This window comes from Gouania willdenowi, chromosome 3, assembly GCF_900634775.1.
Source record: "Gouania willdenowi chromosome 3, fGouWil2.1, whole genome shotgun sequence".
In the NCBI taxonomy this organism is placed as follows: domain Eukaryota; kingdom Metazoa; phylum Chordata; class Actinopteri; order Blenniiformes; family Gobiesocidae; genus Gouania; species Gouania willdenowi.
The window spans coordinates 11,183,998-11,202,824 of record NC_041046.1 but is presented as its reverse complement, the minus strand read 5'-3'; the positions used below and the strand labels follow the sequence as shown (position 1 = coordinate 11,202,824).

Sequence of the window (18,827 nt, the reverse complement as noted above, 5' to 3'; positions counted from 1 at the left end):
CCCCACCATCTATTTACTGCAGGCGAATTGCTTGGATGCTCCTGCCTTCACCTGAGGCCCCCTGCAGATACTTAACTGCCCCGATGTTGTCTCTGGGCATCCTCCACTTTGTAAAGGCTCAAACATACTCAGGCGGACATCCGTAAAACGCGGACTCTGCCAGGCCAATCAAATGCAAAGCTCAGATTTTGAGACCGTGACATTTATTTTTCACATCGACCCAACACCGAGCTGCATTTCACTGCCTGGTGAAATGCAGCAGGAGAGATGAAGACGATATTAAAGGAGAGACTGGCAGACAAGCTACAGAAGTACCGACATCTTTAAAACATGTCCCAGAAAGAGTACAAGGACTACAGAGAAATGCTGAGGATTGTGGGAAGTGTAGGATTTTATTGGAAACTACTATGCCGCAGTGCGCTCCAGTTGCACTCAAGTATGAACGCTCTGAGGACAGTCCGCGCTGAGTTTGCTCCACGTACGTTCTGCTTGAGTATGTAACCAATAATCACCGTCCAATATAAACAGTGTGCTTCATAATCTAAACAAAAAACAATCAACTAAATAAAACAATAGAAAAATATAAAATTCATGAAACTTTACCTTTACTTCACAAAGTTTGGTCATCATAATGCAGGAAATAGTGTTTCGAAGGGTTATAAATTTCAAAATCTTCAGTTACCCCGGACCTCACTACAAGACTCGTGCCTGTGCCTCTCACTTGCATTTGCTAACAGTGGCTAAGAACTTTGCATGTCAGCTCTGCACCCTAGTGACTGGCATGTTATTTATGATAGCTACTACTGCCAACCTTCTCTCTGGTGCATTGGTGTGCTGAAAGGGCACTTTGTATTTGTTGCAATGAACACAATTTAAACCAGTTGTTAAATGATAACTCCTCATTAGTTAACTGTCATTCACTAGCTTTGTTACACTGATGTTCCGATAATATTACTCAATATTTCTTATTTAAAATACAAAAATTGCCTATTGTCCCATTTTCAGCATGTTACCATCTATTCTATTTGACAGTCTTGGTTCCATTAACATGTCTTTGTCAGACTCTATAAGAATCTGCTTTGGTTTGAGTCAGCGTTGAGCTCAGAAGTAGAACAGCGTGTCTGGTACCAGCTGCCAAGTATCTGACAGCATTATCTCTGACTTGATGCAACAGTGGTCCCATCACTGCCTTGCTGTACTCCCTTTTCCCTGTGCCTGCTTCCTTCTTTGTTTTTGTGTTCCCATGTATTTTCACAACTGCCAATCTTTTTTTATATTCTACATTTTGAACACCACACTCTTATTACTCGCCTCATGTTCGTTGTGTTAGGAGACAAATGCATATCATGTCCTGGATAAATATAAATAATAGTACACAGTAGCAAGACTACTTTCTGATATGTATTAGAAGATACACATTAGTATGTTATTAAAGCATCTACTAAATGAGACAAAAACAATTAAAGATGACTTTGTATGGAATGGAAAACTGACACTTCCCAGTTTATACTATTTTGAATCCCGTTGCTGTTGGGCTCAATGTATCTCTGGTTAAGCGTTATACAAACTTATCCTATAGAGTAAGACATGCCTGAGCATTCACGACCAATATGTGTGCAAGAACCACTTCTGTATACCCAGGCATTGCCCCGAGTCTGAAAGCAGGGCTCGAGACTGCGACCAAATTGGTCGCATATTCGACTATTTTTTCAGTGTGTGTGAGTGAAAATGTCATCTGGTCGCATCTGTGCGAGTGCGTATGGTGACCTTATTTTGGACGGAGCGGCTGAGCGCTTTCACGTCCCACAGGGTTCTCTCTCTCGCTCTCTCTCTCTCTCTCTCCCCGCGTGTGAGGAGACGGTGCACGCTCACGCAACTTGGCTGTGGGTAACGCAACGGTGAATGCGCCGATTATAAACACCAACGTGCACCTTTGGAGTGCGCGCGGTCCGCGAACAGAGCCAGACATAACAAGCCCTTCACTGAGTGTGCGCTCACATTGAGGGCAGCAGTAAAAAGGAAGAACATGCTGAGCGCAGTCAATTTATTTCATTTTACTTAAAACTGTTTTTAAGTTGCCATTTACATGATCAATATCAATCAAACATTCTATATAATTTTAACTGTATAGAATTTAATACACTGCATTGTCTTCATTGAGAAGGTATTTTTTTTGGCTCCAGGAGGACTTTAATCCAGGTGAGATTAAGTTAAATGGCTCCTTGTAGAGTAAAGGTTACAGACCCCTGACCAGGGGAAGAGGGTTAGGAGACCCCACTATAAGAGCTGGACCCTCTGAATTGAATTCCATGGGTTAAAGCAATGCAGATGCTAAGTTGGTTATGTTACTGTTAAGCTAATTCAAGTACAGCATAAAAAAAATACGGTACGCCAGTTAAGTCAACTATTCATCAGTATGCATGGCTATGCTGTACACTCCACAGCCTGTCACTAACCCAATTTTTTTTTTTAGATCAAATGAGCTCCTACTGTTAGTCACCCAGCTCACCGTTCTCACTTTAAACCACTATATTCAAGTGAAATATGTCTTGTGGCAAATCGCGTTACCGTGCAATAGTGTAAAAACCATTTTCTCTCCTGTTTGAGATGTAGATAATAATTTATGAATATAGGGGAGTACAGTACATGACACATTTGATAGTGAGACTTGTACTAAAGCTCTGGGGCAGATACTCAGCAAGAAAGAAATCTTTCAAGAGACAACTACACCACTATACCATTATCACCTCTCTGACCTCTGTTGCAATATTAGATAGAAAAAGAAATGCAGTCATACAGTACTTCAGTCTTCAAAAAGCTTCGTTTAGGAAAAAAAAGTGTAACAATAGCATGTACCACAGACCGAACAAGATTTGGAGCCAGATACATGACATTACTGATCGCAGCTGTCACAATCTCCTGTTATTGATGTATTCACAGTCCAGTACAAGTGATTACAGTTTGTCTTCTGCAGCTGGACTTACTCAAAAACAAGAAGATAAGAAGTGATGCCATGGTTCAGCGTAAAGCCGCTTTCCACTCTACTTGCACTGTTAAGACATCACAAAGAATTTGTGGTAGCTATGTTGGATAAAGAGAATGAGTTCAACCATAAATCACTGTCTAGAATGAAATAAAACCAGTCAAGTTGTGAAAAGAACAAGGTCGGGCAAAAGCAAGTTCTCACATCTTTAATTCTCCAGCTATTTAAGTTATGTCAGGTCTGTTGACTTCAGTGATTTGGCTGCATTACAGCCTGTTAGATGGAAATAGTAATGTTTAAGTAATAAAGGAAATTAAAATCCTCTTCAGGATTCAGGAGAAGCTCACCAATAGCATGGTCCTGTTTGTAGTGAGATGTGGTCTGTGTAAATTTGAAGCAGGAAAACAGCCTGCTCAGCTTTGTTAAAAACAAACACACAAACCACAATGACATTCTTTTTCTGCCCACATCAGTTGAATCTGTGATTATCAGATGTCAACTTAGAAAGTCTAATGAGTTTCACATTTTTCAAATCACTGTTTTGAGTTGCTGGTAAATACAGTTAATGTTACTTGCCCATTTGTAACCTATCCACTATATTTCCATTAGAACAGGGCTCATTACCTCAGTTAAAATCACTAATTTAAAGAGATTATTCCTGCTATAGCATAACCAGTGTGGCTGAAATTGTTCTAAACACCACCGATAGTAGAAATCAAAGCTTGTTCACCCGTCTAGGAAAGAGAACTGTGGTTCCCAATAGCGACTCTCAGTACACATTGGTTGCAGATAAACTTTAGCTTTAGGCCACGGTTCCATGATGTTTTTTTAATCTGGAATTAAATAATTCTGAAATAAAGTGTTCTGTTTCATGTTTACATGAAAATAGTAATTCAGAATTGAGGTTTACATGGAATACAGGTTAAATCGGGGGTTGGGAAGGGTTCTGATTGGACGGGGCGAAAGTGACATCACGTCTATCAGCGGAATAAAACACAACAAACCTTTTCTATTCGGCTACAACATAGAAGACCACATATTAGCTATTTTCACTTTCATTTTGATTGTAGTTTTGAAGCAGCAGCTTGACGATAACGTACTGTTTCACATTGGTCAGCTGAGGAGGAGAAAGGAGGGAGATGACTGTACTTTTGCCAATCAGAGCCTATATTTAGTGCAACTGCTGCTCCACCTCCACAATACAGGTTTTTCATTGGAAGGAGAAATTTATGATGACCCGCGCGTCATTTGTGAAGCTGTGTGGTCTGGTGCAGGGCTTCATGTCCCTGATGAAGCCTGTTTTGTTTGCTGATATCCTTGTGTGCATATGCTTCCGTTAGAGGTTAGATTGCCCAAAAGGTGTTGTAATGACGTGACTCAAACCGTTATCACAGTTTTACAGGCTTTAATGGAGTTCGTAGTAACACGCCAAAAATAAATAAACACAAAGAATCGTCTTACATCGTCATACACTCACACTACCGTGGGAACAGAATTGTTCACTCTTCCCCGCTTATGCTCACCCTTTCCCCAGCCTCCCAGCTAATCAACACTCAAAAAACACATGTAAACAAAGACACACATTGGCAGAGAAAGCTGCACGTATCCATGATGCCTTCTCGGCCATGGGAAATCTCAACATCTGTTAACCACTGAATACACACAAGTGGAACATAACCAGAACTTGAAGCCCAACCCGACTCTAATGCATGACATCTCGGCCCGACCCGGCCTGAATTTCAGCTCGGCTTAGGCCTAAAATCTAACCTCTAGCTTCCATCCAGCCACTTACTTCATTATATCAATATCTTCTAAGGCTCTTATTAAATAAATAGTCTCGGCTCGAGTCCAACAACTTCTTCGGGCAGCATTCTTGGATTACGTTATCACCAGCGTGTCATCATGACAGTATGAGCATGCGCAGGATGACCGGAATTAATTTAAAGCGAAATTAATATATACAAGATTCCATTCAGAATTAAAACCAGAATCAACTAGCCACCTACTTTAGTTTAATTCGAAATGGCCATTTTAATTCAGAATTAGGTGTTTACAGGGTCATTTTTAATCTTTTGAAAGAGGATTTAACATTTCCTCTGAATTAAAGGGAAATAATGCTCATGTTAACGTAGCCATTGGTGCTTATCTTTAGCTGTGTAACCTGTGTAAGCCACCTACACGCTACTGGAGGATTACTGCATTGCAGACTGCTACCACCCCTCAATTTGGTAAAAAACTCAATTCTGATGAAAACTAGCAAACCCCCCTGCACTGTAAAACGCCTTCTTCCCTGCAGAGCCAAGTTAGTTTTCTAATCCCTTACGTGTTAGTGTGCGCTGTTGGTCCTGGACTGCACCGCAACCATGTCTAATTTTTAGGGGCACGCCTACAACAGTGCAGAGAGTAAAACGCTAATATTAGAAATCAGTCACTGTGATCATAACGTAGTCAGAGCCATAACAGTCAACTATTTTTAACAAAAGGTTTTGTTTTTTGCCCCCGCTGCTCTTCCTGTTGCGTAGAATTGTGACGTTTTTTGGATTTCAATGATGTGAAGGTTGGATAAATGGTTTCTCGATCGTGCTACCTCAACTGTTGAGAAAAGGCGAGTGTCTACTTCAATACCTCCAATTCTGTGTAATTAGACGTTTGTTGTGTTGGCACCACGTCCTCTCTTTTTTTCTCTATCCTTATTCATATTTTAGGTTTCTCTCTGATTTTTGTCTTTTAAATGAAAATCAATCATGTCAGTTGGATCACTTCTAATGCAAAATCAAAAACTACTGTGTAACCAAAACTACACATTTATTGTTAGTGCCTTAACTTTTGATTGAAACATGTTCATTACCTGTCCATGAGAAATGTCGCCAAATCCTGGTCCGTTTGGAATCCTTTTAATAGAAACAAGTTCCTCCACCTTTGAAAAGCAGCTCAGAGAAAAAATTGTGTTGCGTTCACAAAGATGTTTATCCACAAGCTTTGTACCCAGACTTTTAGTAGAAGCTTTATATGTCGGCAGTCGTGGAATGGGTAACTGGAGTTTCGGAGGGCTCCTCCTTGATGCAATTCTGCTCGGTGATACAGGTTTGCTGTTGTGATGGTGCACGCGCATTCACTTTGATTGACAGTGGCCCGCTCCAGGAAGTCGAAGCCTATTGGCTGGGCGAAGTCGGCGCTGTCTTGCATTTGTATAGGGGTCTATAGGACAAAGGCGGGACTTATATACATTATGGTAAATGGACTTGATTTTATATAGCGCTTTATCACCACACTGAAGCAGTCTCAAAGCACTTTACATATCAGCTCATTCACCCATTCACTCTCACATTCACACACCAGTGGGACAGGACTGCCATGCAAGGCGCTAGTCGACCACTGGGAGCAACTTAGGGTTCAGTGTCTTGCCCAAGGACACTTCGACACATAGTCAGGTACTGGGATCGAACCCCCAACCTCTCGATCAGAAGACGACCCACTACCACCTGAGCCACGGTCGCCTATGTATATGAATGACCACCGGCAGTAGAACAGAAAGACTTTTTAGGTATTTTTTTGCATTTCAAAAGAATGATACATAAACATAAATTTTTCAGAAACTCCGGATATCAGCTTTAAGCAAGTTTAATTTTCAAATGTTTCTACTGTGCTGTATTAGATGAGTTAATGGTGTTGTGTTGTGTGTTTTTGTGAAGGTACGGTTTAACTCCAGAGAACATCATTCTGTATGGTCAGAGCATTGGAACGGTTCCCACCATCGACCTGGCTGCTCGTTATGAATGTGCTGCCGTCATCTTACACTCACCACTGATGTCAGGACTCAGAGTGGCTTTCCCCGACACGCGCAAGACCTACTGCTTCGATGCCTTTCCCAGGTGAGTCCAGACTAGACTGCATTACTGGTTATATACAGGAATAACTGCTGTGGATTCAATGGGTCTGATAGTCATGGGTAAAAAACAAAAACAAAAAACTATGGTATGAATGAACTATTCTATTTTAAAATGATAATAGCATAAACAACCAACCGACCAGCAAAACTAGTGGAGAAAGTTTACCGAAAAGAAAGACAGGGAGTTTAAGTCTACGTACACCCTATAACCACTTTTTTCTGCTGAATATGTATAATAAGGTATGAAGTAATGTAGTTTATTGATCCTAGTCCCACTCTTCTCATTTTAGTCAAATTATTTAAATTGAGCATTTTTCGTTGTTAAGTGTCACAGTGACTGCCCTCTATGGGTTGAACACCTGCTACTACAATTGATTTTTGCTCTTGGCTGAGATTAGATCAGTGACGTTGTTTTGGATCAGTGACATCACTAACCGTCACTGTTGGCCCCGCCCCTCCTATAAAAGATGGGAGGAGGGGCTAGGTTTCCTTGAGACTTAATTGCATGATTATTGCTAAAACACATAAATATCAATAGCAATGATTAGTTAAAAAATCATGTACTGCTATTTTGTTTAAAGGAAGTTGTTTGTTGTTGAATTATTTAGTGGTTGGAGACACATTATTGTGTTGAAAAAGTTTATTACCCCAACTAAGCACTGTGTTTGTGTTTATTTAGGCATTATGTATTTACTTAATACCTTTATAAAATGTTTTGTGACATTGTTTCGATTTTTGTAAGTTTATTAGTTTTGTACAACAAAAGGAGCTTAAATAAAATGTTGTCACATAACATTTTTATTTTAAATCCACCATCAGAATAATGGCAATAACCAACTAAACTATATCTCTATTATACATGAGCTTTGATAGAGCTCCCAATCCAAATACACTACAGCATAAGTGTCAAACTCATGGCCCGGGGACCAAACTCGGCTCTTTGGGGCATCCAATTTGGCTCGCAGGAGAAATTAAAATGACAGAGAAAACATGAATCATTGGTTTAAATGAAACTCAACAGTGTTTGTAGGGGCTCAGGGGTTTCCCGGTGCTTGTATCTCATGATTGCAGTCATTTTTTATTTAAAATTTTTACAATATCCTGAAATTTTTCTCAAATTATGACATTTGTGACCCTAATTGGTCACAAAATCTAGGAAAATTAAAATGAAGATCCTGTTGGGACTGATATAAATCCCTAGATGCTTGGATAGTGTCAGAAGTGTAATCTAGTGAACAATAGTGTTGAAATTACTCACTTTCCCACCTAAAATCATGTCCTGTTCAATCACAAAATTGTGCCAACGAAGCTCATCACAGTTTTAAAAAATGTTTTGTGTGTGTTTACTAAATGTTTGCTGTTAGAGGACTATTTCACTCCTCTCAGACTTTTCTCTGTGTGTCTCTAAGCTAACAATCCTGCTCATTTTGAGTTAGATAATGTGTGACCGTCTTAATTTATTCTGTATAACCCAGCACTGAGGCCAACGTCATAATAGATTTATTCTGTGGAGAAAGAAATGAGCTCAGAGTGATCCTCTCACATTAATCTTCTAACTAACCGCTTTGGGAACTGCTGGGCGCTGTGGTGGCTGAGCTACTGCTGACATACACACACGATTAAGAAATGAAATGTAGAGTCAAGCTTTGCTCTGTGCTGTCCAGGCAACAAGACAAGGCTGATGGTTCTGTAGTTCACACTGTGCGTGTGTGTGTCTCTCATTTTCTTTGAGTCATTCCAACATGTGTACAACATTACTGAGATCTTCATTGATTAAGGATTGTTGGTGTCTTCACCTTAATTATCATCATATGCTGTGTTGGACATTGCAGACTAACATACTACTCTGACTAAGTCTGACGTCAAAATAAGAAGTATGTAGTGCATTTGCATTAGATAGTATGGAAAGATTGAGTACGTGAGAAATACCCGGACATTTTTGAAGTATGCACACTAGTCAGACTCCACTGTCCCATCATGCTTTGCGAGCGGATCTTAAAATCGTCCTGGGACGGTCTTCAAGCTAAAAGTCAAACATCCCACTGTCCCCCTCACTCTGTTTGCTTGGAGACTCATCATCTATTACCACATTAAAACCAGAAAGCTAATTCCTACATGTAACACTATCACCAAAAGAACTTTACTCATAAACTGGAAATCAAAAGCTAATATTAATATCCCACAATGGAAAAATTTATCGGACGACATCGTCAACACATTCGTGAAAATAAACACCCCTCAATACCAAACCACACTCAAACACTTTGGCCAGATCATTTAAAATGAATGGGATCTTGCTAATTTATTTTTCCTTTCCCAGTGTGTCTCTCTCTCTCTCTCTCTCTCTCTCGGAAATATCCACTCCTCACCTAATGTCTTATTGTACTGTGTCTGTACTGTATTATGTCTGTGTATCATATGTATATGTTGTTTCCATGGTGTCTTGTGAATTGCAATATAAAATAATTAGGTTTTTTTTTAACTCTTTAGTAAATAGTGCTCTTGTTTTGAAGTTAACCAGATGTTTTGTCAGTAGCACAATGGACGGTCTCTCAAAAAATCTCTGAAATGTTGGCATGAAATGTGTTTCCCTAAGTTTTATGGATCAAATGAGCACATGTTGATATTCTATTTGGTCACTTTCTCACTTAAAATGCTTTCAGAACTTTTAAAGGTGGAGAATCGACTAAGATATTTAGCCTCAGTGTGCTTCAGGTGTTGGTCTTTGTAGGTTTGAAAAAAACTATCTTGGGAAACTTGGAAGATGTCATTTTGTGTGTTTTTGGAGTCATTTTGTATATTTTTGTGCATTTCTGTTGTCGTTTTGTGTACTTTTTGTATAAATATGGTTTAGGTTTTTGTTTTATTTTACTCATTTAGTATATTTTTTATTATAAATACCTTGTGTGTGTGTTTCTGTAGCTCAACACACTCACATTTCTGTACTGTATGTTTTTTGGAATCGTTTTGTGTATGTTTGGAGCCTTTTTGTGTATATCAACAGTTGTGGTATGTGTGTCTTTCTGTAGCGCCACACTTGCACATTTGCCCTCTTGTTACGTGTGTGTACATCTACATATCAGTCCATTTCCAGCTTTTAACGTGGTGATTTAACAACTTTATACTGTTAATCCTTCTATTACAAACTGGCTAACTTTTTCTTCAGCCACGCTGCTGCTGCGGGCGCTGTCTCTCTTTTTCTGTCTCTCCGACCACGGACTTCATGCTGCGGACAACATTGCATTAGCACTTTTAGTTCGTCTCTGTTCTAGTCCATTTTGGTCCACGCGTGCACGTGGCTACTCCAGCTCTTCAGTGATTGATTGGCTGTGGTGCGCACATGTGACTACGGTGGGCAGTGATTGGCTCTATGCGTGCACGTGACTGTAATGGCTCTGGTGGACTACGGTTTTTATGAAATTATTCATTAAACTGTAACATTGCAGTGCAATTAATCCAACGTCACACATCTTAGAACCAAGCTGCAACCACGTTGGCAGTATCAACTCTGTCTTTTTCTGAACAACAGAAATATTTGAGCCACAGACAGACAGACAGTGATTCCATGCATTATCGATAGATGATAATAATACATTGTAATTGTATTGCACTTTACACATGAAAACACATGTGCTACAGGTAAAAACAGTTAAACAGTAAAAGCAGCCAAAAACATATTAATGGGGGGGTATTATGTAAAATTGACTTTTTCAAGATTTATATAATATTACTATTTCATTCCCTCATTAAAAACATGCCTGGAGTGTTGCCTTGGCTCATTCATATATGTTTGAGTAATCTTTAAAAACTCAGACGGCAGCCATTTTAGGTGTAGCTTCGCCCGAGTCCTCCTAGGAATGCCCCCACCTCCTAGAGACACCTCGGACCTATCGTCACCAGCCGAGTTACCGCCCACCGCTCCACAGCAGAGTCTCCCCCCCTCCTATGTTCTCTTCTTTAGTTCAGCCCACAGCACCAGCATCTGCAGATTATTTTAAATACTTTTGTAAGAAACCCATGGCTTATGTTGTCTGTACTCATTAATGTACGCATTAAAAAATAAAACAAAATTAAATGTCCAGCTCTGTCAAATCAGCTGCAGTCACAGCAAACAGCTGAGAGATAACTGTGTGTCGATTGGTTTACTCTGCTCATCGTAGTAGCTGCCTGCCTTTTCAGATGACTGCTTTAAAACAAGCTTATTTGAAAGTGGAATAATAAGTACACAGGCACAATGCGATCCCTCTTCTGGACTAAAGCAGCAGCAGCACGGGTAAGCGTGCGCGTGCGTGCGTGTGTGTGTGTGTGTGTGTCGGTGACTGAGATCTCCATCCGTACGTTAGCATTCCTCACTTTGATAATCATTCTAATGTATTGTCGCGATGTTAAAATGTAGAAAGTATCCAAACACAGCGCACAGAAGAACAGAAGTAAACAACATCCATGCGTGTTTGTATGAGTACTGAAGGGGGCGTGTTCATGGGCGTGTCAGACAAGCTTGGAGTTTTTTTTAATATTTGCTGGATTTTCCAAAAAAAAATTGGGTAGCACAGTTATTTGAGTATGCTATAGAATGGTACTATATGGCTGAAAAAAACATACACCCCCTTTAAGAAAATGCAGTACAAAATAGGTGGGTCTTTAGTTTATTTTTAAAAGGCTCAATAGACTGTGGTGCCCTCAGGTAATTGGGGAGGGCATTCCACAATCGAGGTGCAACCGCCTGAACGGCCCCATCTCCCATAGTGCGGAGATTAGTCTCTGGGACAAGGAGTTGGTGGCTGTCAGAGGAGCGGAGATGTCAGGTTGGTTTGTGACTATTGATTTTTGAGGTTCACTGGTGTACCGTCGTAGACACACTGATGAGTCAGAATACAGATTTTCTACTCAATGCTGAACCTAACAGGAAGCCAATAAAGATTATGGAGGATGGGTGTGAATGAGTAAACGGTCAGGGAGGAGGATCGGAGTTGGTGTAGGGTCCCAATGAGGAGACCTTCAGTTTTGGAGCTGTTTAACTGAAGGAAGTTGTCAGTCATCCATAGTGATGATGTGGGGTCCAACCTAACATAGAGCTGAGTATCATCAGCATAGCAATGGAACACAACTCCATGCCCGCTGATGATGTGGCCCAGGGAAGGCATGTAGATTGAGAAGAGGCTGGGGCCTAGGACCGAACCTCGAGGCACTCCACAGGTGACGGTGTAATGCACACCTGATTGAAATGACCAGGATCGTTATCAGGCTTCTGCAGAGCTTAATGATGAGTTAATCATTTGAATCAGTTGTGTTGGAAGAGGGAAACATCTAAAACGTGCTGGATAGGGGCACTTGAGGACCAAGGTTGGGCACCCCTGGTGTAAGGCCCCAACCTGGCTCCCCCCAGGGCCACATACTCAACTCTATCAGTCAGGTAGGACCGAAACCATTCAAATCAACAGTGTCGAAGGTGGCTGAGAGGTCCAAGAGCAGGAGGAGGGTTGGAGAGCCCTGGTCAGCAGCCACAAGCAGGTCGTTTGTGACACTGATCAGGGCTGTCTCTGTACTATGGGCGGAACGGAAACCTGACTGAAATTTTTGGTAAAGACTGTGTGAGTGTAGGTGGTTATGGCTTTGGGTGACAATAACATTTTCAGTGACTTTGGAGAGAAATGGGAGGTTAGAGATGGGCTGGTAGTTTGATCATATATCAGGTTTCATAAGCTGATGGTTGATAAGCGCAGTTTTCAGAGAAGTTGGAAGGTGACCAGATTGTATGGAAGAGTTTATGATAGTGGTGATGAGAGGGCTTAAGGAAGTGATATTTGATTTGATCACGGCAGTGGAAAGGGGGTCTCATGTTGTGTATGATAATCTCAACCTGTCTGTGTGAGGTGAGGATGAAATGAGAGAATGTTGGTGCGGAGGTTGGGGGAATGGATGGCGTGACATTGCCAGGTGTCAGGTTAGAACAGATAGTCGTAATTTTTGTGGTGAATGAATCCAGGAATTTATTGCACTGGTCACCTGCACTGTTATTTTGCCTCAGGGCTGGTGGACTGAGAAGATTCATTGTTGTTGTTGTTGTGGACGAGGCCATCGATGCCAGGGATTGTAGAGTCTGAAACATCGTAGGTGAATGATAACTTCTAATACTGTAAAATATTCTGCCCCCTAGTGGTGAAGTAACTGATGCATCCTTGTCTCCATTTATTTTTGTTTAATAATTACCTTCTGGAATGATGTCATCAAGATCATTTGAATTAGGTTCATTTAAATTAAGTTGATAAAAACTTAATAAAACTGATCAGATTCAGTAAACCCTTGATCCCTGAGGGGAAATAGGGTGGCATTAATGCTGCTCTCATACATATTTATACAGACATCTAAATAATTAAAAAGGAGCAGTCAGAATAATCCATGTCAGTATACCTTATATATACCTTTTAATTGTATCTTACATTACATTTTTATGTTTGACAGACATTTTTGTTTAACTATGGTTTTCTTTTTTATTAGTATTTATTGTTTCCTCACAGGAGTTAAAAAAATTATTCATTTTTCTTAAAAAAAACAGAATTTAAAAAAATGAATGCGGAAAACATGGAAATAAAAAAACGAAATTTGGACAAAAATAAAAAAGGATTTTATAGGACCCTATTATAGCACTACATATGGACCTGATGGTTTTTTTTTTTGGTTTTTTTTTTGTATTTTTCATTATTTGGAAATTGACAAAAATACGCAGGAATATTCTCCCCTGATGGTCTCAACAGACAGTGCAGACGACTCCTTGTGAAGATGTCTCCTTACCTAGATCCTCTGTACCCAGCCATGTGCCACTGTCATTATTTTAACATGTATGTCTGTGTGTGATGGACAGGGTTTGTACGGGGTGGGTGTTATTGGTGCTATTGGTACGATTACCGAAGTACACGTACATAGCGACTTAGGGTTAGGATTAAGTTATAACCCTATATCGCAACCATTTTTAGGGCTAGGTTTAGTCTTAGTCACGTGACCTAAACTGGCTGCATATGGATAGAATGTCGGTATATTGATTGGGCAACCGTGCGAATAGTCACTGCCTATTTTTAATTATGTAAAAACGCTTTGAGCTGCATCTGTTTGTATGAAAAGCGCTTAATAAACATTGATTGATTGATTGATTGATTGATTGATTGATTGATGGCTTAAACTAAAGGTAGCAGCTGCCTTTGGACTACTTTCAAATACAGAGGAATGTAAATGGCTACAAGTCTGTTAAAAACGATGAATGACTTTATAAAGGCAATTTTATGCCAATCCTTTGATCTGCCATAATAATGTAATTAAATGAAAATAACCCAGGTTGAGGACTTTTCTCACCAATTTTTAGGTGCGGTTAAAAAAAGAGATTAATTCATTACAGAGCATAATTAATCGCTCAATTTTTTTAATCTATTTATAGCATTAGACAGTAGTGTAGTACGTTAGTGTGTGATTTCAAACAGTCATAGTCTCCATTAGCCTCTACATTGTTTATAAAGCCTTGTATCATTCTACTTCTTCTCTATCAGACCCTAGTCCTCGTACTAATTTCTGCCTCGTGTCTCTCCCCTCAGCATTGACAAAATGTCCAAAGTGGCGTCCCCAGTGTTGGTGATCCACGGCACAGAGGACGAGGTCATCGACTTCTCCCACGGACTGGCCATGTACGAGCGGTGTCCCCGTGCAGTGGAGCCTCTGTGGGTGGAAGGAGCCGGACACAATGACATAGAACTCTACACTCAGTACCTGGAGAGACTCAAGCACTTCATCTCCTTTGAGCTGCCCTCGTCATGAGGACAACCATGTGTTCACTGTGAGAAACGTCTCCATGTTTACCCACAGGTAGACGCTTCACTGGCCTCCAGTGGAGAGGAAGTGCTTTTACTTTGATGGAATACAAACACGTCCCAGTAGTTGTTCAGTCACCCAGTTAGTGCTGATGGTGCTTCATGATCTGAGCTCCAGGACGCACGCGCACACACACACACACACACACACACACACACACACACACCTGATTTTCCACTCCAGCTCTTATTCTGGATTTTGTGTCATTTGCAACAAAAGTTTAAATCATTTTCTACCTGTTACATTTTCTATTTTATTTTATACATTTGTGATTTTTTTTCTTTGTGGATTAGGATGTTTTTTAACATTTGAACTTTGAATGTGAAATGATTTTGCTGTATATAAACGTGTTATAATTTCTTTGTCATTTACATTCCATGAAGTTTATTTCGAGTTTTTAAAATTGCTGATAGATTTTGTTGCGTCTAGAATTTCCTGTGGATTTTAAAGTTCCTGACTTGCCCTGATGCATGCTGCTCTCTCTCTGTCTCTCTCTCTCTCTCTCTGTCTCTGTCTCTCTCTCTCTCTCTCTCTCTCTCTCTCTCTCTCTCTCTCTCTCTCTCTCTCTCTCTCTGTCTCTTTCTCTCTCTCTCTCTCTCTCTCTCTCTCTCTCTCTTTCTCTCTCTCTCTCTCTCTCTCTTTCTCTCTCTCTCTCTCTCTCTCTCTCGGTCTCTCTCTCTCTCTTGTATAACACGTTATTGGCACATTATTAACTGTGAGTGCACCGAGGTCACTGTATAGTTTAGAACATCAATAGAGATGTTCCTACTTAGTGATTAAAGTAGAAAAAAGCCTTTTTCAAAAATTCTAAAAACATTTCTACTGACTTTATTGTGGCATATATTGGCCAAAATACCAATATTAACACTTGGTTTCCTCACCAAATGGTCACAAACGTAGATAAATCAAAGTGTTTGTGATGCATGAATAACAGGTCATTAATACAGAGCTGATTACAAACCCTTCACCTAATAATTACAGTGACACGTGATGACATCATGTTGTGCCTTCATGTGTAGACTTGTGTCCATAAAGCTCACAGCGGTGAATTTGCAGCCTATTAAACTGACTTCTCTCTGAAGAGGACGGAGCACCAGGCCTTTTTTTTTTTTCAACTTTACAGCCTCTCTGTAGATGATGTGACAGCTGTTAGAACAGATGTGCACCACTCACTACTGTAACATAAAGGTGTGGAGCTGTAATCAGAAGACTCGGCTCCGTACGTTGTTGCTGGTTTTGTACGAGTTTTTCATTTTGCTGTCATTTCCATTAACTCGCCTTATGGTCGTACACGTTTCAGTCTGACATTCCTGAAAAATGCAAAGACCTCAGGGGCCACTGGTCATCACTGCTGCTATTTATCACAGGAACCTGTGGGTCCAACACTGTGAAGGTGGGAACGTTTGGACAAAACACTGAACGAAAAACATGGTACTGCAATAGCAGCTTTGCCATGTTGACCCCGCCTCTAAGAAGAGAACCCGTAATCCCCATCCTCTGACCTTAGTTTGTGGCTTTTACTTCAATCCTCTGACCAAGACACTACAGCTAGAAGGAGACCTGGAGATGTCTGTGTAAATGACCAATGAGCGCCGTACACTGATTGTACTATTGTGTGTGAAAGGTTAATTTTTGTGCAACAAGAGAAGGAAAACAAGTGAAGACTGAAAAGGAAGTGGAACGATACACTGCGTACAGTATGTGATATTGCTGTGAAGTGATTTCTTTCAATGGTTATTGGTGATTTCTCATAATACAGTTCACACCCAGCCAGTGTTTCTGAATTGAAAAAGTCATCTTGATTATTTTATTTCCTTGTTAAAAGAAAATGAAGAACCTCCTGTAGACCTTTTTTTTGTTTTTGTTTTTGGATCAAATTTTACAAGATTTTTCAATCTAAATGTTGATTTCAACAGTATTTGGATGATGATGATCATATGTAATGTACATTTCACTGTTTTTCTAGACATATCGGTCCATGAACCAAGGGCTGCCTTGTCTTGTAGATTTTAACACTGGAGTCAGAATATGCAAAGTAGGGGCATATGAAGCTTGTGGGACCACATAGTGGGAACATTTTGGAACAAACCAATGAAGTGAGCCTTAATTGTACTGTAAAGGTGTTAAGTGTTTGCTGGAAAGGCAGCACAATGGATGTTTTTATGCATATAATGAAATAAAGGATGCATGAACGTGGATGTGTAAACGTTTTATTTTATTTTTGGATCAGTTCAAAACAACTTTATTAATGTACATTGTAAGAAGTCTATAAAAAGTACTGATATATCCTAGTCAATTAGAAGTAATGTTCCTGGATTTAAAGTAAGTTATGCATACAATACCCAAGTCAAAAGTAGCTCAATTAAATAGTACTCCAAATAAAAGTTACTAGTTACCTTCACCCCCCCCCACGTTTATTTTTGATAATAAATCTTGCCACGGTTCCCTTGCGTACAGTAAACATCTCATATAAAAACTTATAAAGGAAGAAACCAAATCTTACACAATTGGAACTTAATTTATTTTCCACAAAGGCATCTGTATAAAATAAAAGTTTTGTCAAAATGACAATTATTCTTTAACTAAAGTAACACCAATGAATTAAATTCAAAATGTAAGCAAACTAACTACATTTATGAACTCTAAAACACTGTCATACCAAATGTGCCATAACAACATACAGTAATAGGTAAAACCCACAACCTGAACCATAGAAAATGGCTTATAGATTATGTTCTGTGCATGAAATGGAAAGAAAATAAACTAATCACAAAAAATAATTTACTCAGTAATGGTTTGGTGTTGAAATGTAATGAATTATTTTAAAATATACTTACAGTAAGTACATGTGGAATACTGACTTAGACCCATAGGCTTCCTTAGGATTTTGGCGGCCCTGATTCTGCAGCATTAGATGTACAGTATTTGTTCTGTAGGGTGGGGACAGTGGTTCTGATGATGGTCAGTAAGTCCTGGTTGGTGCTGCCCTACATCCAGGTGATAATACTCCCTGAAACCATACTCTACTGTGCAGGTGTAGAGGATGTTGAGCAGGGCTGTCAAACACATTTTAGATCAGGGGCCAAATACGGAGCAGTTTGAGCTCAATTGGGCCCAAGATTGTTTGTGGAAAAAGAGCAAATTCAACATTAATGTGCCCTGGTTTGCACTTCCACATATACATGATATTTAACTGATAAAACATGTGAGTATATCAGTCCCTGTAGGATCTTCACTTAAATTTCCCTGATTTTGCGAATTTGGGGACATGTGCAATAATTTGCCAGATTTAGGAAATCTGGCAAAACGAGAGAGTTATTTCAACAGTTTGAGATTAAAAATGACTGTCGTCAAGTGATCTAAGAAGTAAAAAACTGAGCTCTGCAAATATTGCAGATTTTAATATATATTTTAGTCTTTGGAGGGGCTGAGAAACCCACAACTGAATTAGTTTGTCGTTTACAAAATGTTTCATGTTTTTTCTATGGTTTTTACCTTCTCCAGCGGGTCCGGTTTGATGCTCTAAAGTCTAAAGGGACAGATTTAATTAAAGTTAGACCGTGAAAATGTAGTATTTAAGTGCTTTTCTAACTGGTCGCCCTTCAAACTACACAGTACAGGTTGGTGACCCCCACTCTATGCTTTCTAACAGCAAGCTTTTTAGCTGGAGGGGATGTTGTTGAGACTATCAAAGAAGGGGGGTGGAGGGGGATGGTGTAGATTAATAAACTTCCAATCAAAACCGAGAGAAATCCAACCGTATAAGAAGTAGTGGGTTTATGTCGGATTCAGTCTGAGTGATTTATCGAGATTCATGATGTACAGTGTATAGTTTTTTTATTTTGGGTATATAGAAAATTACAATATCACCTCTATTGATATGTTTTTTTCTTCATAGCTTATTTTTTTCATCAAAATACTTGTTTTAGGAGTCACTGCTCTCACTACTTCTCAGAACAGCATGAAAAGATACAATTCAATTAAACTTTATTTATATTATAGTACAAATTACAACAATATTCATTTCAAAGCGCAATCAAAATATGAAATGATCAGTTAGATGGATTTCTGAGTGCGTCCTATACGCAAGACCTTCCC

The 18,827-nt window shown here is 39.7% G+C and overlaps 1 protein-coding gene across 1 annotated transcript in view; it reads left to right on the top strand.

Annotated features, from left to right (window-relative positions):
* The window catches only part of abhd17c (abhydrolase domain containing 17C, depalmitoylase), a 41,362-nt gene extending 24,451 nt beyond the window's left edge, over window positions 1-16,911 (top strand). Inside the window, exons 2-3 of the mRNA XM_028473799.1 lie at window positions 6,676-6,855; window positions 14,456-16,911. Of these exons, the coding sequence (XP_028329600.1) occupies window positions 6,676-6,855; window positions 14,456-14,675 (400 nt within the window). The 3' untranslated portion in view covers window positions 14,676-16,911. The remainder of the gene's footprint in view (window positions 1-6,675; window positions 6,856-14,455) is intronic.
* The last annotated feature ends 1,916 nt before the right edge of the window (window positions 16,912-18,827 follow it).